This window comes from Thrips palmi, unplaced genomic scaffold (assembly GCF_012932325.1).
Source record: "Thrips palmi isolate BJ-2018 unplaced genomic scaffold, TpBJ-2018v1 HiC_scaffold_15, whole genome shotgun sequence".
Lineage (NCBI taxonomy): Eukaryota > Metazoa > Arthropoda > Insecta > Thysanoptera > Thripidae > Thrips > Thrips palmi.
The window spans coordinates 471,112-492,408 of NW_023144624.1; the positions used below are offsets into that span (position 1 = coordinate 471,112).

Here is a 21,297-nt window from a genome sequence, read left to right on the forward strand (position 1 = left end):
GTGATTGTGTTCTTTTTCAGATAATTGGGTCACCTGGAAAATTTACAATGGATCAGGAAAATAACAACTATACACCTAACCATAATAATAATAATAATCATTCAGATCATAATGGTGGTTTTGATTCCGGTCATGGAAGTAGTCTTGACCGAAATTATGATAGGTCTGGTCCTCAGTATTATTACAATATGCCTCCTCCACCTGCAAGGCCCGGTCCTGGGCACCACAATAGGGAACCAAGTGGCTTGGATCTGGCAAACCGGGAACAGCGGGGCTCTGCCTTTGAACTATATAAGAAGCCATCAGATCCTCGGTATCACTATATGGAGCACAGCATCAGGTAAGCACATTATTCCCACCCATCCTCATCTCAAATTAACTTTTTGGTGTTTGGCTTGTTCACTCTTTCAGTGTGTTCTTTCAATTTTGGTTAATAAGTACCTTCCTGCACTCAAACTTTAATGTCAAAATTTTATCCACAATTTTAATTTATTTTTCACTTTTTTTCGTACAAAATATTTGTTTAAAAAAGTCCAGTCTGTTGTGCTTTTGTCATTGTGCTTTGTCATCATCAATTAACTCTGTGCCTTTCAGAGCAAAGGATAATTTCATTTCTTCCATCCACCATCATTTATCAGTCATCATTTTACTAATAAAAAAAAACAAAAAAACAGCAGTTTGTTGCTATTATGTGGATGCGCTCTCTTTCAAGAGAAATAGAGATTTTGAAACAAATGTGTGGTGCTTGCATGGTTGCTTTGAGGCTTTGGATTCAGAGAGGGCAATAAAAAAGTTGTTCCCTTAACAATTCAATTTTCCTCTGCGTTCAGCATGGTCTGATCCTGATGTGTATTCTGAAGGTTTTTCTCAGAATGCTTTCTGCAATTTTACTGATCATTGCACATCCAGTCATTACATAACTCCCTGACTTTCTTCTTCCTGAGAAACTGAAGGAAAAGTAAATCTATATTTCCATCTAAATTTCAATCATAAAAACAATCTTACATTAATTGTTCTGTATGTTTTATCCAAAATTATTTACTGCTCACCCACAAAATTGTAAAATTACCTTCATAAAAAGGAAAATCCTCAGTGGGGCTGCTAAAAAAAATAGGGGAATGATTTCTAAAGCAAGATGTTTCAAGCTATACTATTCTAGGGCTCTTCTGTTTGTGTTCTGTCGGTGAATGTGATTGATCTGTGAGGCAAGCCACTTACTAACCCTTCTGCGGATGCATTATTTCTTTGGCAGTAATGGAAGGCACTGCGATGTCGATGAGGATAGTCTCTACAGTAACACGGCAGGCTGGGGCAATGGCACTGGGAGTGGTGCAGGTGGCTCGATAAACAGCTCGAATGTGAATGCACAAAAGTCTGAGGTGGTGGCAACTGCCCGGGGCGTTTTCTCTGCCAAGGGTGGTGTCCTTGAGAATCCAGAAACGGGAGTGTCTATCGTGATCCCTCCCGGTGCCTTGCCACCTGACTCCGAGCAGGAAATCTACTTCAAGGTCTGTCGAGATAGCGGCGGCTCGTTAGTGCCCCCTTTGGACAAGGAGAGAGGTTAGTCATAAGTTCATTCTTCATTCATCTCATCTTGACTCTTTGACATGTTCATCGCACAGCCTCACAGCTCTCCATCTTCATTTATATCTTGTACCTTCCATGGAACTGTGCCGAGCATGTGAACGTATCCATATCATTCTCAGACGCACAGTGAATGATCTTGCTCTTTTGTGCCTTGTGTGTTCCTAACACCTTTTCCGGATTGCATTGACCTCTTGCTCTATTGTCTTATCCATTCTTTCTGATAAGTGGCTCTTAAATCTTACCTAATTGTATTCAACTACAAGCGGAGTTATCTTGTGTTCTTAAATGGGCTAATCTGCTTTGTCCTCCCTCTTTCTTTTACAAAAATCTTGTCTGCATTTATTTGTATTGATCTAATGGTGTATTTTTGCTGTCATCAGGTGAGACGTTGCTGAGTCCATTGGTCATGTGTGGTCCCAATGGACTCAAGTTCAATGTTCCAGTTGAACTTCGATTGCCCCACACAGCAGCTCCCAGTAAAGATAATTCCTGGGGAGTCGCTCTCAAATCCACTGAGGTGGGGAACAAAACCACACCTACCAAATGGCATCAGATGTCATTAGGGAATGAGAATCTTCATGGAGCGGATGGGAGCAACAGTGTCTCGGTTCTTGTTGACCACTTTTAAACTTTTAATTAAAAGATTTATGCATATATTATATAATTCATTGCAGTCTTGCATGCCATGAGGTGCCATTGACAAGTTTGATGCAGATGGTGCATGGTGAATAGCTCAAGTCCTTTTTTTTGCAAAGGTAACTCTAAGCCAAAAAATAAAAATGTGTTGCTATTGATTAGTACAAGCAATAGTAGCAGCTTATATTTGACAACTCCTACCACTGCAGATGTTTTTGTTATGTTATTAGAGGAATTTATATCTGTCCATTGATAATTAATACATTAAGTCATGGGGGTGGAAATGAGTTTGTGGTCTTCTATATGACCATCACGGATCTCAAACTTTAGTCTTTCTTCAATGTACCATAAGTGTAAGCCATAAAATTTGCATCCTACATGACTGTTATTCTGTTTAGTGGTGTTAATGAATGTTAAAGTACTGTTAAATTCATGAAAAGATGAATGTGTCAGGGACCAATGTTTGCTTGTTGCATATTTGTGTAGTTTATTATGTTGTGCAAGGTTCTTAATTTATTTATAAAATACTAGAGGAAAAGCTTGAACAGAAAGCAATCAACTTGTATTTGTTTTATGGGTGTTTATACTTTAGCTTTGATTGAATATGTTATGATTCTATTGAAAAAAGTTTGATTAAATTTTATTATATGTATTGCTTGTTATGTAAATTGTTGTATTAAATTACCTTAAACAATTAAATTAATAATCTATTGTGTAGATAACAGCAGCGTGATTTATTTTTAAAGCCGATGTGTGAAACACTATGAACGCATTGGAATACCATTTATGTGTAGTAACCTGTTTAAGTTAAGAGATACCTGTGAGTTATGCAATTATGTATATGTGTATGAAAAGCAATTTACCATGTAATAAAGTACACAAATTGTTTCTCTGTCATGTCAATAACTTAATCAAAGCCTCAGTCAAATACTCAAGGCAAGCTTTGCTTCCTCAGCCTCCAGCTCCAGTGATATGGTTTAAATCCATGCTACTCTTCTTCTTGAGGTAAAGATATTTTGGGGGGAATTATTAGTACTTCTGCTATTTCCAAATCATGGTCAAGCCTTCCTTATAAGACAAGTTTTTGTGGTGTTTTGATCTTCTGGCTTGCCAAACAATTAGAAACAACTATCAGGCAAGAATTGACCCGTTTATTTCCACATAACATTCAATATCATTCATATTGTCCTTGCATGCATACTTTCTTCTCACAGAGACTCATTTGTTATTGATTACATATTTCTTTACAATACTAAAAATTCACTGGCTCATTATCACTGGTACATGCACAGAATCAGATTAAGTGACAACAATAACTTTGTGGGACATTCATCATCTCTCCACTACCGTTTTAAATTTAAATAAAATCTTGGAAACAAATTGAATTAACAAATAACACATTTTTCTATTTACAATATTTAACAGAACAGTAAAACCAGACTAGAAAATATTACTGAAAAATCTAAGGTACAAGGAAAGTTTTGCCTGATTAAATAAAATTGCAGGGTCAAAGAAGGACGTTTGTTGTTTCTTTTATGTAAATTTTTTTATGAAGATACACCAACATGTTTGTGGGGCATGCCATTCCAGGGAGTAGTCCCACGAATAGTGGGCTCTAATGATTGGCTGTAAATGTCAGCAGGTAGCTCATCCAGTCCAATTTCGCGGTCTGCTTTGGCCTTCTTTGTGGCTTCATCAACCTGCGCTTTGATTTCATTGTCCAGTTTCTGTGGCATGAACATAGCAGAGTTAGAAATGTGGCAGAATTTGAGACAACATTACGGGAGGTCGCCGTCTTACCTTGAGTTCTTCAGCGGTCGCCAACTGAGATGAGAGCATGCGGTCCTTGAAGGAGGTAATGGGGTCACGAGTCTGTCGCACTTCCTGGATCTCATCTCGGGTACGGTAGCTGGTGCCGGGGTCAGACATGGAATGTCCTGAATATCTGTACGTGAAGGTTTCCATAACGAGGGGTCCCTTTCCAGACTTGCAGTAGTCGATGGCGTAACGGGTTGCTTCACGGACAGCTAACACATCCATACCATCAACCTGAAAATAGCCAGACACAAATTATGGATACTCATGATGCTAGGAGAAATCTCCAGTATGTGTGTGTGGAATCTCTCACTCACTCACCCAGATGCCAGGAATGTAGTCTCCTCTAGTGTAGTAGGCAGTGCTTGCAGATGATCTCTGATTGCTGGTGCCCATACCATAGCCATTATTTTCACAAACAAAAATACAGGGAAGGTCCCAAAGTTTGGCCATGTTGTAAGCCTCAAAAGCCTGGCCCTGGTTAGAGGCACCATCTCCATAAAGAGCAATGCAAACACCATCATTGCCATTGTACTTTTGAGCAAAGGCCAATCCAGCCCCAAGAGGAACCTGAACCATAAAAGTAATTAGTATAAGTTTTGATAGAGATTCTTAAACAGGAACACAACATACATCTAAATGAAATCTTACCTGCGCACCAACAATGCCGTTGCCTCCAAAGAAATTTTTACTGTACATGTGCATGGAACCACCTTTACCTCTTGAGCAACCAGACACTCGGCCAGTCAATTCAGCCAAAACTCCCAGAGGGTCAATGCCCATGATGTAAGTCCAGCCATGGGCACGGTAGGCAGTGATCACCATGTCATGGGGCCTCATGGCTCCAGACATACCGACAGCCACAGCTTCCTGAAAATGTTTGAAACTTGTAGCTCACAAACACGCTCCGTGTTTGAGTGCTTTGATGTAGAGTGAGTTGAAATTTCACTGACTCACCTGACCAGAGTAAAGGTGGCAGAAACCTCGGATAATCTTTTCCTTGTAGAGATTGCCAGCGCTTGTTTCCATACGACGGATGGTCTGCATTTTTCTGTACAGCAAGAGAGCTTCATCTCTTGTGCATGTTACTGATGTGGAGGGAGTCGTGTCGAGCTTGTGAACTTTGTAAGGCTGAAAGCGGAATGAAAAAGTGGCATATGCTCAAAACAAATAAAAAGACAAAGTAGAGCAATATAATATATTAAAAGTTTAACCATTTTACCTTAGTTTCAAATGATGCCTCAGTGGCATAATTGTTTTTGCTTGTGGCAAAGAAGGAAGAGATTGTGTTCTGTAAGAGGAAGTACAAAAAATTACTGTAATGCTCAAAATACATAGAAGCGAGATGTGTTGGTAAGAACACAATACAGGTGCTATAAAAGTCAGCAAAAGGAGTTCTAAACTGATCAAATGATAAAAATTTTAAAAATCAGGAAAAAGATGCATAACACTGAAAAATAAATATGACTCGGGAGTAAAGTAAAATGCAAATTAATAAAAAGGGAGAGTACTAAAAGTTTTCAAATCTAAACAGTATTGGAAAAATACAACACTTTTCAAAGGAACAGCAGGGTCTTCTAAAAGCTGTGACAAGGGAGGAACAATGGGCTTGAAGGAATCACACAAGACACCAGGGAGTGATCACAAAATACATAGCAGAGCATGCCTTTTCACACAATATTGCAATTTTGCATACCATGGACATATCCACAAAGTCAGGAATCATTCTCGACACAACATCATTTCCAGTGCCGTACAACCTCCCATACTGGAGCAGCAATAACAGAAAAAACCAAATTGTTGTGACAGACACGTTTCCAGGCAGTTATCAAGCTTTCTGCTCTTGTTCACTTGAAGAAGTAATCACATCCCATTACATGCTCTGAAATGCCAAATGCCTAAAAGACCAACTGAATGAACCTGCATTTGCCATGCTCCATTTGCTGCACTTTGATAGCACCTCTGTAACGAGCAACAAGAGCAAACAATTCAACGCACCCAACTGATGGAGCGCCGAACATCGGATACACTTTGAAGCGCATCCACCCTCTGAAACAAAATACGTGCATCAAAGCGCTACAGGACCGTAATCCGCTCTGCATTGTCTGGTAAGAGACAAGAATCTATGTTTGGTAGCTACGCCACAGCAGTAGGAGCAGGCAGACGGGGCATTTCAATCAGCTCGTCAAAGTTGGCGCTTGACAGTTGCAGCGCCGCATATGCTCATCCAATCAAAAAATGGTAAAACCAAGATTTGTTTTTATCGTAAATCAAAGTTTACAATGACATGGTCTCAACAAAATGTCATGACATGGACCCATCCATGCAAAATGAGAGTTGCTGACAGCCAGCTAGAGAGCCTTGCCAGGTCTTGAACACCAACAAGGCCCTAAAGCTGGAAGAGGTCACAGCAGACAGCAAGCAGTGATGCCGTCTAACCTCCGCAGAAGACATTAAAAGGCTTGACAGGACGAAACATTCGATAATTCAGGTCATTTTCACGCTAAAACACGAAAATTCACATGCTACGGTCGTTTCCGAAAATCTGCCATTCAGATTCATGCCTTTCATTGAAGGTGAGGGTCGATGGTGACTTTTTCAGCACCGAACTCACTTACCTTGTTGGCTTGACGGCCCAGGGTGCGGGCACAGTTGTTCAGCATGATGATTGCCGTTTATAGTTTACTTCACTATGAAATACTGCCGCTTTTCGGAATGCACGCCGAAACAGCGAGGTAGGTCCGCCACAAGCTATGACCCTGATGACATGAACACAACCTTCGTTCGTCGGTGGTCGTCTGCTACGGGCCTTGCGGAAGTCGAGAATCGAGCGGTTCGACTTCCTTTTCAGCACACGCACATCCGGTTTCGAAAAAAGGCGCGAAACGTGCGAAAGGCGGTGGCGAAGCGCGCGTCGCTCGTCGCGGGCCGGGCAACCCGCCCGTGAGAGTTAAGTTCCGCCAAATTTAGTTTGATGCGAGCATTAGAAAGGGCACCCTTTCTCATGATGCGAGAATCACGATGCAATGCACGTTGCCCGCCCTGCCCCCAACCCACCCACCCCATCGCCCGCAAACGATAATATACCCAGCACCTAGGCCCAGGGCAAAAATGGGAAAAGGAAGTAAATTAAGAAACTTAAACCTGAACAAAATATAATCGAGACAAAGTTTATCTGCTGCCAGCAACAGATATGTGGGGCATGGCGTTCCAGGGGGTCGTGCCCCGGAGGACGGGCTCCAGCGTGTGGCTGTAGATGTCGGCGGCCAGCTCCTCCAGCCCGATCTCCTTGTCCGCCTTGGCTTTCTTCGTTAAATCGTCAACCTGCACCTTAATTTCGGCGTCGATTTTCTGCGGGGACGAGACAAGATTAGAACCAATGCGATGCCCTTTTCACAACTCTCGGTTCACTCGGAAAAGTCTACGAAGAATGCTGCGTAAACTACGAAGAAAATACAGGCATTATAAAATTGCTTCGTATTGCGAAAGATTTAGCCTCGTAATACGAAGCATTTTCTCGTCGAGTTGGCAATGCCTTCGCTTCCTTCGCATTAAGAAGCGATACTTCGAAGACGTTTTCTGTGTTCACTCCGGCAGTCCGAACCTTGAGCTCCTCCTGGGTGGCGAGCTCCTTGGTCAGCATGCGGTCCTTGAAGGACGTGATGGGGTCCCGGGTGGAGCGCACCTCCTGGATCTCGTCCCTCGTCCTGTAGCTGGTGCCGGGGTCGGACATGGAGTGGCCCGAGTACCGGTACGTGAGCGTCTCCATGACCAGCGGCCCCCTGCCCGCCTTGCACTCCTCGATGGCGAAGCGCGTCGCCTCGCGCACGGCCAGCACGTCCATGCCGTCAACCTGCCCGCCGAGCAGTCCGTCAGCCCAGCCTAGCCTAACCTAACAGTATTACTCCAAGGCCCAGTGCCCTTTGGTCTTTTGAGTCAGGTCGTTTGGCCTGCCACGTGGGGCCTTGCTCTTGGGTGTGGGGTCGTGGGTGAGACACTCCATTTGAACAGAGCTTCACTAGGAAGGGGTGGATAAGTGACGCAATGTCACACCCAGAGCTTCTTGACTGCTTCGAACTCCTGAGGTGTAGGCAAGCCATCGAACATGCGTGCCACACGTCCCATGGGCTGCCTACCTCCCGGGCGCTAAGAGGGTCCACCCCTCTCTACTCGCCTGGATGCCGGGGACGTAGTCGCCGCGCGTGTAGTACGCGGTGCTGGCAGAGGAGCGCGTGTTGCTAGTGCCCATGCCGTAGCCGTTGTTCTCGCAGACGAAGATGCAGGGCAGGTTCCACAGCTTGGCCATGTTGTAGGCCTCGAAGGCCTGGCCCTGGTTGGAGGCGCCGTCGCCGTACAGCGAGATGCACACGCCGTCGTTGCCGTTGTACTTCTGCGCGAAGGCCAGCCCCGCGCCGAGAGGAATCTGCCGAGAAAGGTAAGGGGTTGGCTTGGCTAGACGGTCGCGTCGCTCTGTCTCAGACAGCGACGAAACGATCCTTCGGAAACGGTCGGCCGCCCCCACGGAAGTGGATCCACCGTGGAGCACGGCACCGACACGAACCTGTGCGCCGACGATGCCGTTGCCGCCGTAGAAGTTCTTGCAGTACATGTGCATGGAGCCGCCCTTGCCGCGCGAGCAGCCGGACTGGCGGCCCGTCAGCTCGGCCAGCACGCCCAGGATGTCGTCGCTCAGGAGGTAGGTCCAGCCGTGCGCGCGGTACGCCGTGATGACCTTGTCGTGCGGCCGCATGGCGCCGTGCATCCCCACCGCGCACGCTTCCTGGGGGCAGTGCCAGCAGTGTACCAATCACGCAACGCCATGGCGCGCCACCCCAACCCAACGCAGCCCAAGGAGCGGATCCAGGGGGAGGAGGGGGCATCGCACCCGTCCTTCCCTGACCGAGAGGCAGACAAAACGTCTCACTTTTCTCCGGTAGGTAGGTAACTTTTGAGACACGCCCCTTCCCCCCAACCCCCTCTGGATCCGCCCCTGACAGGGCTCTGCAGGCTCCCCGCACGCGGTGCGCCAGGGTGGCCAGGGTGCACGCACCTGCCCGGAGTAGAGGTGGCAGAAGCCGCGGATGATCTTCTCCTTGTACAGGTTGCCGGCGTTGGTCTCCATGCGGCGGATGGTCTGCATGCGGCGGTACAGGACGAGGGCGTCGTCCCTGGTCACGGACACGGACGTGGACGGGCCGTTGTCCAGCTTGTGGAGCTTGTAGGGCTGCAGGGGGAAGGCCACAGATTTAGCGTGTCGCTTTCGTTTTTCGACTCCTCCGCAGTTTCCACTTTGTAGATGTCCCTGCGGTAGTCTGTGACAAAGGCTGCTTCTGTTTTTAACGGTCTGGTGGTGTGTGTGGGTGGGGTGGGGGCCGTCCCGGGCCGTCCCGGGCCGTCGTACCGCCGCGCCCCACGCGACCACGACGTGACGGGGCGGCTCAGGGCTCGCCGCTGCCACCTTGCCTCGGCGGACTTGACCGTGGCGGGGAAGACCAGGGAAGACCATCGGCACGGTAGCCTCCAGACGAGATGCTGCCTCGCCCTGCACACGCATCCGAAAAACCGGAGCTAAAAATTGTCCTGGCTATGGGATGCACTCACCTTGGTTTCGAAGCTGGCCTCCGTGGCGTAGCCGTTCTTGGCGCTGGCCGAGAGTGACAGCACTGCATTCTGGAAAAGGAGAGCAGACTTCGCATCACGCCGAACCTCGCTAAACCGCACCGCACCACGCTGCACTGCGGTGCAACGACTGAGCCAGCAGGAGGGGAGCTGTTTAATCCAAGTGCCGACGATCGTGTCGGGAGCACGCGAAGTTCATTGTTACATTGGCGGACGGAAATACGCTTGGCTCGGTGCCACGGAGGGAGTCATGCGACACAGGGGGCCGTTTTATTGGATCGCTTTTCGTTGGTGCGAGTGTTGCGCGCTGTCGCTGGGACCGCCAGGCCGCCAGGCCGCCAGGACGACGTGCGTGCCCTCCTCCACGCAAACGCTCGCGATGGCGGTCCAGCGACGCAGCGACTCGGCCACCGCGTCAGCTCCGGGCCGTCGCCGCGCCTGGCCTTCGGGGTGGTACGCCAGCTGCGGTGTCCTTGAGCCAAAGAGCACCCAGCACCCTTTCCAGTGAAGACAACGTAGATAAACTCACCTTGCAAACTTGGCCGGCCAGCGGCCGGGTGCAGCTGTGCAGCATTTTGTCACTCTGTCCCGGACGTCCCCCTCAGACCCGCCGCACTCGTATCACTGACCTCCTGGCAGACGGTGGACACACACACACACTGTCGCTATTTTGTCGACAACCAATCACTGACGCCCTGTCGTCTGCTGCGCCGCGTCGTCTGCTCGGCGGCGCGGCACCTTGCAGGCAGGCAGCCGAAGCGTTTTGAACGTTCCCTCGGCCATCCGCTTCCGGTCCTGCCGATAGCGGCGCGCCTGCGAATAAAGCCGCAAAACGACCCGGTCAAGTTCGACAAGGCGACGGGTATAGTTTGTCTGCCGCCAGGCTGGCCAACCCACCGACACGGCGAGCTGCCATTCCCCGGCCAAACTTGCGCTTTAAAAGTTCCAGATCGTGCAAATTCCGTCTGCGTCGGCGAAAAGGACAGCAGCGGTCGGAATCCTTGACGGGCGCAACGAGCGAGCACCGTGTCGCCGGCAGCCCTCGCTGATCTCGTGTTTTCAGCGGGTGGTGGAATATTAGGAAAGGCCGCAACCTTTCGGAGCGGCCCACTGCCAAATAAGGCAAAGGATGTCAGCCGACGCCTCCGACGCCGACTGCTGATAGAGCTAGACAGACGGCTGGACGTCACTGCGTGTTTTCCGGAGGATTCATCGAAACGTCGCCAGTGTTTTAATCCCGGCGCTGGCTGCGTGCATCCGACATCAGTGGGGAAACTCGGCCAAGCGACGTGATCCAGAATCGGACGCCCCGCGTTGGTTAGCGGTCTGCAATGTCTTACTCTACCAGTGAGTATTTGGTCCCGTTCCACTTGGTTGCAGACACACTCCAAGTCGCGGGATGACTCGTATGTCACCAGTCTATCACGTCGCCGGTTGCGGCTTGCTTTGCCGGTCGATTGCTCCAAGATCCTGGTTTGCCCTTTGCCGGTGCATTGGCCCTTTTATTGACTGGGTGTAGCTCGTTTCGGATGAGCGGCTCGCCCCCTGGCCCACCAGCGCAACCAGCGCCAGCAGTGAAGCTTCCGCCTGGCCAGAGCTGTTTTCTTCCTCCCCATCTGTCAAAGTGCTTGTTTGGCCCTTGTGAGAAGCTGTGTGCTTGCTCCTGGGCTAGTTTAGTGCCGACCTCTGGTTTGGAATTTGTTGTTGTGATGTCATCTGATAGCATGTACCATGACCAGTCTCAACACCTGTCAAGTTTGTTGTTGCTGTTTCAATGACAGGTTCGTACTTGGATTCTTTTACCCAGAAATCTCACTTTTATGTTGACGTTGTTTCAGAGTACACCTTAGCCACTCTGCCACGGACGCAGAGGGGCCAGCCCATTGTGTTGGGTGGCGATCCTAAAGGAAAGAACTTCCTGTATACGAATGGAAACAGCGTCATCATTCGGAACATTGAGGTACGCAAAGATTTCTGTGAAGATGCATATTGATTAGGAGTTTTATCTGTAACTCAAGTCTTTCTTCTGACAGAACCCTGCTATCTCCGACATCTACACTGAGCATTCTTGTGCTGTTAATGTTGCTAAGTACTCCCCCAGTGGCTTCTACATTGCATCTGGAGGTGGCTATCATTGTAATAATGTTGTATTTCATACTTTGAAAAAATCCTTTCTAAATCTATTTATCTTTTTTCTTCAGACCAATCTGGTAAAGTTAGAATTTGGGACACTGTGAACAAAGAACATCTTCTCAAGAATGAATTTCAACCCATTGCTGGTCCAATTAAAGACATCAGTTGGTCTTCTGACAACCAGCGAATGGTTGTTGTGGGAGAGGGCAGGGAAAGGTAAATTTTGTGTTATCATTAAAAATGTATTAATCTATTAATTTTTATAATAAAATAATCATGAATTCAAAATAATATTTTTGTATTTTGTCACAAAGGTTTGGTCATGTATTCATGGCAGAGACTGGTACGTCAGTTGGAGAAATTTCGGGACAGTCTAAGCCCATCAACTCTGTTGACTTTAGACCAACAAGACCGTACCGAATTGTAACTGGTAGTGAGGACAATACTATTGCTGTCTTTGAGGGACCTCCATTCAAATTCAAGATGACTAAGCAGGTGATTATTTAACCCATTGTCGCTTCCTTTTAAGATTGAATTGTTCCTTTTCACCAAGATATTTCTTAATACTTTTCTTAGGACCACACCCGATTTGTTCAAGCTGTGCGCTATTCTCCCTCTGGTTCTCACTTTGCTTCTGGAGGCTTTGACGGGAAAGTTTTCTTGTATGATGGAGCTAAATCTGACCTAGTGGGAGAAATTGGAACACCTGCTCATAAGGGTGGTGTTTATGCTGTGAGTATTCTATTGTAATGTCTGCTTTTAGAATTTGTGACTCATTTCTTTATGTGGAACAGTGAACTAATGCTCAAGTTCTTTGGCAGGTTGCATGGAGCCCCGATGGCAAGCAACTGCTGACAGCTTCAGGTGACAAGACATGTAAACTCTGGGATGTTGAAACTAAATCTGTTGTCACTGAGTTTATGATGGGCACCCAGGTGGAGGACCAGCAGGTACATTTCCTTGCTATGCCAAGCATTTAATTTTTTTTTTTTTAATACTGTATGTAAATTATGCTTTTGATATGTTTGAAATGCTGAGAATGATATGGTTGCAGGTGTCCTGTTTGTGGCAAGGGCCTCATCTGCTGACAGTATCTTTGAGTGGATTCATTGCCTATTTGGATCCCAATAACCCAGAGAAGCCTATAAGAGTTATCAAAGTAAGATTGCACACTCAATGTCTTTTCAAATTGTTATTACATGTGTGCTAACCATGTTATGTTTGTTTTCCAGGGCCACAACAAACCTATCACTGTCCTTGCTTTAAGCCCAGAACGTGATACTATTTACACTGGATCTCATGATGGTTATGTAACAACCTGGGATGCCAAATCAGGTATTTACAACAAAAAGTTTATAGAACTCTCACTTCAACATTTATCATGCATCTCTTGTTTTTATTTGTGTCAATTCTCCTATTTGTCTAGGTGAAAATGATAGAATTCAGGGTATTGGACATGGAAACCAAATTAATGGCATGTGCACTGTAGGCAACCATGTGTACACATGTGGAATTGATGACAGTGTAAAACAGATTGACGCCACGTCTAAGACTTACACCGGAGTTGATACGAAGCTTGCGTCTCAACCACGTGGCATGGACTTAAAAGGAGACACTATTGTGACTGCTTCAGTAAAGGAGGTATACCTCCATAAGTTGATTTTCTTTTTCCTGTTTCATTATATTAGTTGAATATTGTATAACTTGAATCTATTATGGATATTTCAGATAACTGTCATTAAAAATGGGAGCAAAGTGTCCAGCCTGCCGATCAACTATGAGTCCTCTTGTGTCAGCTTGAGCCCCCAGGATGGCCAAACCTATGTAGCTATTGGTGGAGCAACTGATAACAAGGTATCTTTATTATTGATGTTTTTTGAAGGTTTCTATTATGGATTGATCCTTTTGCATCATTAAATTGAGTTTCTGTCGACAGGTTCATGTCTATGACCTTGTGAATGGCCAGCTGAGCCCCAAGGCAGAGTTGGATCATTTAGGTCCAGTGACAGATTGTGCATTTTCTCCAGATGGCAACTACCTTGTTGCTTGTGATGCAAACCGTAAGGTTATCCTTTACAAATCTCCAGAATTTGAGGTGTGTATTATGTAAGACATGTGGTTTATGGATTTGTTGTACCATTAATTATTACTGCATATCAAATTGTGTACAACTCATTCATTTCAATAAAACTCTTGCTTTCTTAATGCCGCTTGGACTAACAGACAGTAAGTATTGTGCTGGGGTTCATGCTCTTTTTGCTTCTCTTTTTCTGGTTTGGTAAAATCTTCTGAGTTGAATGTCTTGAAATGAGACATACTGACAAACTGTATTTTCCATCTACTTTTCAGCTTGCTCACAACAAGGAATGGGGATTCCACAATGCTAGAGTGAACTGCGTGGCATGGTCTCCAAACTCCCAATTCGTTGCCAGTGGTAGCTTGGACACCACCATAATTGTGTGGAGTGTGCAACAGCCATCTAAGCACAATATTGTCAAAAGTAAGTAAAATTTTAATTTGCCATACGGTGTTTCTCTGGAAAACCTTTCAAGTGCTACATTCTGTGCATTCATTTTCTTTTCAGATGCTCATGCTCAGAGTCAAATTACTCGTTTGGCGTGGCTAGATGATGAAACTCTTGTATCTGTTGGTCAAGATTGCAACACCAAGGTTTGGAGTATCACACCATTCTAAAATGGTTGAGTGCCCTTAAATTTTGGAGAAAATTGGAATCATACATGCAGATATATATAATAATCTGTGATGAGTCATGTAATATAAACTTTCATGAATCTTCTTTTTCTAAAAAAAATAATTAATAAACTTGCAAATAGTTTGTAAGGGATCAGTCCCTGTTAAACTTACTTCTTATTGAATATGTTCACACACTTCTTTTGGTTGTACCGTTATATGTCATAGGAGTCACACCCTTATGTAAGAACTTTTCTTCATTGTCACTGGCATGAGAACTGTGGTGTAGAGGAGAGAAGCTTCATAATATATGGCTAATATCACTCTTGAAGATAAGTTCAAAAAATTGTAAAAAATCTATTTATTCCTGTTCTTCCATTATAGTATCACTACTGTCATGTTATCAGTGATCAAAAATTATTTTTCAATGATTGATTTTTCAATGGTTGATATTTTTTCTTTGAAAGATTATTTATACTCTATTAATGTTTGGGGGGGTTTTATGTTGAAGAGTCACTTTTTAAATGTGCCCTGGCCAAAAAAAATATTCCATGTATTTTATCACAACTTCTGGGTTTGGCCTTTTAAAAATAAATATTAAAAAATATTCATTATAGCCTTTCATCATCCTCAATTGTTGTGCCCAGTTCTTGAAATGAAACGCTTCCACTGCTGCCAAGCCTTACATTGGTAGTGTGGGTTTTTCAAAGAGTCTTTGGCTGCAACCTGTCTTATTTGTGTTATCATTCATAATTATTGGGTGCTTAAATTTTGAGCTCAAATACATTGAGGTACATTGCAGTGAAAGATAAAATTAACACATCTCTTGATTCTTTAGTAAGACACACTTTGTGCTTGCTCTATGGTCTTGTTGTGATTGTGTGCCCACCAAAGGCAGTTTTGTTTTATCCAAATCATTTTTCTTTTACTCACCCTTTACCATGTTTGTTAAATCCTAATATCAAAGTGTGTTTCAATTTATAGTTTGTGATATTTTATTTTTAGTTGCTTTCATTTTTATGGTTTTATGTCCTGTTTTAACAAATAAATAATGTATATGTACATGTGCCCTTCCTAACGTGCAATCAATTGTCATGCAGTGAAGTTTGACTTTGGTGTGTACCATTTGCATGGTTTGGTCATGGTGACCCCCATCGTACCTGCCTGAATTATGTAGCTGACTTATGATCTCCAACCAAAGTATATTGCAAGAAGTGGTATTGTGTGTATGAATTTCATTATATATTAGCTCTATGTCAATGGACAGTATTAATATCATGGTACACTACTCATCAATACATTATATTGCAATAGGTTTAAGTTATTGGTTGTGTCCTGGTTCCTTCCCTCTTTTGTATTAAATTTAAAATTGGCTTCCTGGACTTGTGTGCTAGGTGTGGAAGTTTGACTAATTTGTCTAAGGAGTGATCCCTTTTGTAACAGTGTTATTTGAGTTTGTAGCTTCATTTGTAATATGCCAAATTTTGTTGGATCTTTAGCTGCAGACCAAAGGCATATGTATGTTGTGGACTGATGCATTTATATTTTGGGTTTAGTGCTATTAATGTGGTATTACCTCTTTATGCATTTCTATTTTTCTATCTTTTCTAACAATCTTGCTCAAAGTTTCCAGTACATTACTTAGTCAATATAGGCTCCTATTCTGATGGCTAACCATACACTAATGCCTTACCAGCAACAGTAGGAAATCAAAATGACAAGCCAAGTATTAATCATTGAACTTTTTCTTTAATTTGGTTTGATTAAAAAATCTGAAAGAAATAAAAGTACATATTTGGAATAACAAATCTTATTTTCTGCTCCTACTCTCCGATCACAATGATGAGGAAGACACCAAATTACAGATGATGTTGCCTCTACGTAATTAGGAAGACTGGACAACATTTGTCAAAAACTCATTTTCCATCGAGCTGAGCATACAATTTCGGAACATAATCGTCCCACTGCGCCTGATAGAAGTTGCCCGCAACAGGATCTCCCAGATTGTACTTGGCAGCAAATTTGCGGATGGCAAAGCACCCACGGTTGTCACCAGACCTAAAGAAACAGAGCAAAGTTGGATTTATTTTTGAGTATGCAAGAAGTGATCAAAGTAGTTAATAATTCTTAAACAAACCTATTAGTGAGCTTCTTTTCATCAAAAGCAAGCTTTCCGGACTGCTTGTAAACCAGGAAGACATATCGGTGAAGGCCTAAAAAAAGGAAAAACAGACGTAAGAATACAAGAGAAGTTATGATAAAATATCTACTGTAAGACCAAATGTAACATTTTTGATGCTTACCAGTTCCTTCTGGTGGGCCAGATCCAACATACTCTGAGAGGGTTTCCCCCTTGCTGACATCAGCGCCAGGGATGTTGCCAACCAACCAATGGTGCCATTCACGGTATGTGGGCTCTTTGCGGCTGGGCGCATCAGGATCTACAGGCAACAAAAAGTTGGATTTTTTTTTTTTAAGACTGCGAGCCAAATATTAGAGTGGTGATCAGATTCTTACCAGTCATGCACAAAGTGTAGAATGCACTTGCTTCAGCATTCCAAGAAACTGCAGGGATGTCTTTGACCTGGGTGGGTGTCAACTCATTCCCGAGGTTGACAGATGCTCCAGATGGATAGGTGACCTAAACAGACCATGACATCTATGACAATGTTTCAAATAAATTTTGCTAACATTTTCCAAATGAAACAAATAGGGTGGGACCTACCTTGGCGACTTCAGATGGAATCTTGTCGACCACATCAGGACTGATTTGTTCCTTCTCCATCGCAACAATGGCTCGGGTGGGTCGGGCAGCTGTTGACAGTAGCCGAGATGCAATGTTGAAGACTGGTCTCAATGCCACAACCATAGCTGACCACTATAGGAGCAGACAGGGACCGACAAAGCAGTCATTGATACGAATAGGGAAATGAACACAAACGAACACATTACGACAAGCAATCAAAGCTAGCAGAATGCTTTTTTTAAAGAAAGCAGTGGCATAATGAGATGAATCAAGGTTTTTTCTGGAACAGACTGTACCTAACCAAAGAGCACTTTGGTTGACAGGCCGGCCCCCCACCGGCATCCCCTATGCCAACAAAGCTTGACCCTCAGGGTCATCGCCAGAGATTTGGCTGGACTGCTGTCAGCGAGACGAGCAATGAGCAATGCGCGCATTGTAAGAGATGAGTACTACAGGTAAAACAAAGCCAACAAAGCGCTGTGCCGAGAGAGTGCGGACAATGCCACAAATGAGAAAGCCTCAAAAGCCAGACCACAGGGGCAAGGGGCATAGGGCACCGTGGCCGCCGGGGCAACAAATCACCGGCAGAGCAGAGGTAAAAGGAGATCAAACTCGTGACAAAATTTACAAAGGCAATGCACCGACGCGACTTACGGGATAAGATACGGGCGACCGATGAACAACGGGACGCTGCTGACACTCACTGAGCGGAGTGGCAGATAGTCTTTACAAATCAGAACAAATCAGTACAGTGCAGCGAACGGCGTGGGTAGGCAACCCGCAGCATTCGTCACGGGTCACAACAAGTATGAAAACGTAACCAGACCACAAATTGTGACAGAGATCAGAGATACTGTAACCATTGATAAATGGTTCCAATGCTTTGTTCGTTTGATACTATACTGAAAAGAATAAATCTCAATTATTTCCCAACAGTCCTGTCTGTCTTGCACCCTGTTTGATATTCAAAATGATTTTGTGAAAACTTTACTCACATCTTCTCATACCCACTGCGGAGACGCGGGAGCGGGAATAACGTGTCTGGACCTGTTTGCATTTGCATTTGGCTTTGGTTCCTTTGCTCAAGAGACATGGGGCGAGTATTTCACTGATTCTGATTGATCAGGAAGTTTCTTACTTTGCGAATAGTCAAACTTATCTCCACTTTAAGGAGAATACTTGTTGTCATCAAGCTTTAAGTGTGTCCGAGACCTCAGAAGTTCCGAACGGACCATGTCTAACGATTCAGACTCTGAGGCGATGGATGTGGATGAAACCCTTAATGACACTCAGGCCACAAATTGCAGTACTCCTGGTGGAGGCGGTTCCGATGAGGCGCTCATTGACATCTACGCCAAGCAGTATGAAGAGGCGCAGAAAATATTGCGTAAGTGAGGTTAAAGTAGGATGCGCCCAGCGGCCTATCGGCCTTGCGCCCTGCTCGCTGCGGAGGCCTCCACAATGTTGGGCTTCGCGGACTCACATGCGTTTCATTTTGCTGTTTCCTTTTCAGAGGATGGCCTCACGGACGCCGAGTCAGTTGCAAAAGTGGGACAGTTGCTGAGAGATTCGTCTATACACTGTAAAAAAGGTACGGAACATGAACGACTGATTCGGCTGTGCATTGTATGTCGCCAGTTTGCGTAACTTTTATTTATTCTTTTTGTCATTGCAGAGAAAAAAGTACGGGAGTCACTATTTGGTAGCTCAGTCTTGTCACTGTGTGCTCAAATATCCAAGAATCAAGCTCTTGCATTAGACACAAATTTGTCGGCATTCGACGTTCAAGCGTTTGCTGATGGCATAGTATGTGTTTTCCTTGTTTCTTAAAGGAATTAGCGTGTTTAACTGGTTGAAGAGATTCATTTCATTATTTTTTTATGTTTTAGCTTGCTTATGCTTTTGATGGAGAAACTGAAACAGTCGACTGGGACAAGTTATCTAAGAGGGCCTCTAAAATGTTCAAGAGGTCTCCAGCAATGTCGTATATGTATGGCTCTTTCAAAGCAACTGAGCTTCCAAGGAAGGAACCCAAGGAGCGTGTTCGACGACAAGCATTCAAAGCTACTGGAGAGAAGAAAGAACCTGAAAAGGTCAGATTGATTAAACAGCTCCCCATCCTGTCAGCATCGATTATGTGCACACTTGTCAACTTCTGTCTGTCATCAGGTTACCAATGTCACAGCTACTGATGAGGGAAATGACAAAGCTGTTCAGCATCTAAAGAAGGTACTCAAGAGCAAATTCAGGGAATCTGGTAACCAACCAATTGATTTCTTTAAATTTGTGTTGGATCCTACCTCATTTCATCGCACTGTTGAGAACATATTCCACCTCTCGTTTTTGATGAAAAACAACATTTGCGCTGTGAGACAAGGTAAAATTTCCACTACTTAACATCTTATTAAAGATGTTTGCTTTTTATTTTTGACATTGTTAGATTCTTCCTCCTTTTGTGCTTGTGTCATCAGATAATGGAGGAGGACTTCCATACATACACTATGTGAGTACCCAAGAATGTACGGAATTGCAGAAGGGGAAAAAGTTGCAGTGCATTCTTTCCATCACCCCTGAACAATGGGAGGTATGAAACCTGCTTTCTTGTGAAGTTAGTCACAGATTTTCAATTGGCATCTGCAGTACTAATTTTACCTGTGTATTGTTTGTTTTCAGACTTTAGTGGAAGCTTTTAAGGTTGACAAGCCTATGGTACCACCTTTGACTTGAAGTGACCAAAGATGCTGCTGCTGACCTCAGTTGCACCACCACACAACCAAGCCTCTCTTCTATGTGATTCAGTATTTTTAGTCTTGTCACTATAACATACTATTTCTATTTTATGTTTTCTTCTTATGTACCTCTAATTTAATTGTTAAAACACAAATTATAAATGTTCCTGCCAAATCTTTAGTCATATTATTATTTAATTAGAAATGTGACTACGTAATATCTAATAGCTTATTAAGATGTATTAGTTTCACTATGGCAAATAGTGCCTTTTTCTCCATGAACCTTTACTGATACATAGTTTTTAAGTCTTAATGTTTCTACAGTATTTTATCTTTCCTCATTACCAAGTTGAGGTTGTAAACAGAGCTAAGAGTTAGCCAATAAATATTGTTTATTTCTTTAACAGTGCTTTATTGTACGCCGTGTTCCCCCACCCACCTTGAGTTTCTGACTCAGCATAGAAACCAACACCAACGTCACTAGAAAGTCAGACAGCTTCGCAGTTGAACACAATCAAACTACTGGATGGGGATGCGGTTGTCACGACAATTTGAGGAGCAGGTTGGCTTGTCAAGTCCAATTTACCTCTGTCCTCGGAAGTTGGCAGCCGCGTAGGCGGACGTGATCCAAAGAGGCGCCCGAGCAGCCAGAGCTAGGGCACCTCGCAGAGGGCGCACTGTTCTTTGCTGGTTGCGCTGCGGATGGCTGCAGATGCCAACAGATTCCCGGGCATGGATGTTTCTTTCTCTTTTTTCGCTGCTGATGGCCTGATAAGCGCGCAGGCCGCAGGGACGCGTTGGCCCATGGTTGGCCCGGTCGCGCTGGATTCCAGTTTGAGGTGCCGCCCCGCTCTCCGCCATTCCGGATTCCGGCACGGCCACTCTCCCCGATTGACGAGTGCACGGCGCTCACAGCGCGCCGCGCCGGAAATTGCCTCCCGCTATCTCTCTCGCACCCGCGAGGAACGCCCCAGGAGTGCGAAAGAGAGGAAGAAAGGGACAGACCGACGAGTGCAGCGTCTGCAGTTCCCCGTCTTAGCCACTATTCACACTGCTCACCAGCACCAGCGGTCAGGCGTGGATACAGGGGGAGGGGTGGTTCCTTACCCCCCGTTCCATGGCATGGCACCTACATCCGTCTGAAACTTGCTTTGCCCCTGGAAGAAGGCAGAAAGTGCTACTCCGCCCCCTTCCGGCCGGCCACCGTCTGCAGCCTCTGGATCCGCCACTGCAAGCGGCACGGCGGGGAAGTCCAGCGACCGGCGCGTCGCGGCTTTTCGCGGCTCGCTCTGGGCACTGGCGCACTGGGCTCTGGGCCCGGAAGTGGCGGACCGAAATAGA

At 45.1% G+C, this 21,297-nt stretch overlaps 6 protein-coding genes across 13 annotated transcripts in view; 3 read left to right on the top strand and 3 right to left on the bottom strand.

The window, feature by feature from the left end:
- LOC117641511 (tight junction protein ZO-1-like) overlaps positions 1-3,115 on the top strand; it is a 50,037-nt gene extending 46,922 nt beyond the window's left edge. For 3 of the 4 annotated variants that reach the window (XM_034378899.1, XM_034378901.1, XM_034378900.1), the window contains 3 exons: positions 21-340; positions 1,253-1,560; positions 1,968-3,115. In XM_034378899.1, coding sequence (XP_034234790.1) covers positions 21-340; positions 1,253-1,560; positions 1,968-2,215 — 876 coding nt within the window. In that variant the 3' untranslated portion in view covers positions 2,216-3,115. The remainder of the gene's footprint in view (positions 1-20; positions 341-1,252; positions 1,561-1,967) is intronic. The other variant, XM_034378902.1, reaches the window with a different exon arrangement.
- A 237-nt stretch (positions 3,116-3,352) lies between these two features.
- Positions 3,353-6,862, bottom strand: LOC117641513 (probable pyruvate dehydrogenase E1 component subunit alpha, mitochondrial). 3 transcript variants are annotated; one of them, XM_034378905.1, is made up of 8 exons: positions 6,657-6,862; positions 5,735-5,806; positions 5,261-5,329; positions 4,996-5,169; positions 4,690-4,908; positions 4,360-4,608; positions 4,024-4,272; positions 3,353-3,950 (listed from the first exon to the last, which is right to left on the bottom strand). In XM_034378905.1, exons 1-8 carry the CDS (start codon positions 6,699-6,701, stop codon positions 3,771-3,773), a joined length of 1,257 nt encoding a protein of 418 aa, XP_034234796.1. In that variant the 5' UTR covers positions 6,702-6,862; the 3' UTR covers positions 3,353-3,770. The 3 variants fall into 3 exon arrangements, with proteins under 3 accessions (XP_034234796.1, XP_034234797.1, XP_034234798.1); XM_034378906.1 differs by lacking the exon at positions 5,735-5,806 and adding an exon at positions 6,037-6,087 and having other exon boundaries at positions 6,657-6,859; XM_034378907.1 differs by lacking the exon at positions 5,735-5,806 and having other exon boundaries at positions 6,657-6,859.
- Positions 6,863-7,176: 314 nt separating this feature from the next.
- Positions 7,177-10,419, bottom strand: LOC117641514 (probable pyruvate dehydrogenase E1 component subunit alpha, mitochondrial). Its single transcript, XM_034378909.1, has 7 exons — positions 10,187-10,419; positions 9,640-9,708; positions 9,089-9,262; positions 8,600-8,818; positions 8,213-8,461; positions 7,643-7,891; positions 7,177-7,389 (listed from the first exon to the last, which is right to left on the bottom strand). Exons 1-7 carry the CDS (start codon positions 10,229-10,231, stop codon positions 7,210-7,212), a joined length of 1,185 nt encoding a protein of 394 aa, XP_034234800.1. The 5' UTR covers positions 10,232-10,419; the 3' UTR covers positions 7,177-7,209.
- Positions 10,420-10,554: 135 nt separating this feature from the next.
- On the top strand, positions 10,555-16,064 carry LOC117641512 (actin-interacting protein 1). Its single transcript, XM_034378904.1, has 14 exons — positions 10,555-11,004; positions 11,496-11,617; positions 11,691-11,781; positions 11,859-12,006; positions 12,105-12,285; positions 12,367-12,522; positions 12,612-12,740; positions 12,845-12,949; positions 13,023-13,125; positions 13,217-13,431; positions 13,519-13,644; positions 13,727-13,885; positions 14,140-14,290; positions 14,375-16,064. Exons 1-14 carry the CDS (start codon positions 10,989-10,991, stop codon positions 14,482-14,484), a joined length of 1,812 nt encoding a protein of 603 aa, XP_034234795.1. The 5' UTR covers positions 10,555-10,988; the 3' UTR covers positions 14,485-16,064.
- Positions 16,065-16,210: 146 nt separating this feature from the next.
- Positions 16,211-18,039, bottom strand: LOC117641516 (protein D3-like). Of its 2 annotated transcripts, none has more exons than XM_034378912.1 (6): positions 17,882-18,039; positions 17,207-17,359; positions 16,999-17,122; positions 16,785-16,922; positions 16,619-16,694; positions 16,211-16,539 (listed from the first exon to the last, which is right to left on the bottom strand). In XM_034378912.1, exons 2-6 carry the CDS (start codon positions 17,348-17,350, stop codon positions 16,398-16,400), a joined length of 624 nt encoding a protein of 207 aa, XP_034234803.1. In that variant the 5' UTR covers positions 17,351-17,359; positions 17,882-18,039; the 3' UTR covers positions 16,211-16,397. The 2 variants fall into 2 exon arrangements, with proteins under 2 accessions (XP_034234803.1, XP_034234804.1); XM_034378913.1 differs by having other exon boundaries at positions 17,207-17,295; positions 17,882-18,036.
- A 147-nt stretch (positions 18,040-18,186) lies between these two features.
- On the top strand, positions 18,187-20,360 carry LOC117641515 (EP300-interacting inhibitor of differentiation 3). Of its 2 annotated transcripts, XM_034378911.1 has the most exons (8): positions 18,187-18,323; positions 18,535-18,614; positions 18,741-18,818; positions 18,903-19,033; positions 19,117-19,320; positions 19,397-19,604; positions 19,699-19,811; positions 19,901-20,360. In XM_034378911.1, the coding sequence occupies exons 1-8, from the start codon at positions 18,319-18,321 to the stop codon at positions 19,952-19,954; spliced, it is 873 nt and encodes a 290-aa protein (XP_034234802.1). In that variant the 5' UTR covers positions 18,187-18,318; the 3' UTR covers positions 19,955-20,360. The 2 variants fall into 2 exon arrangements, with proteins under 2 accessions (XP_034234802.1, XP_034234801.1); XM_034378910.1 differs by having other exon boundaries at positions 18,242-18,614.
- Positions 20,361-21,297: the final 937 nt, after the last annotated feature.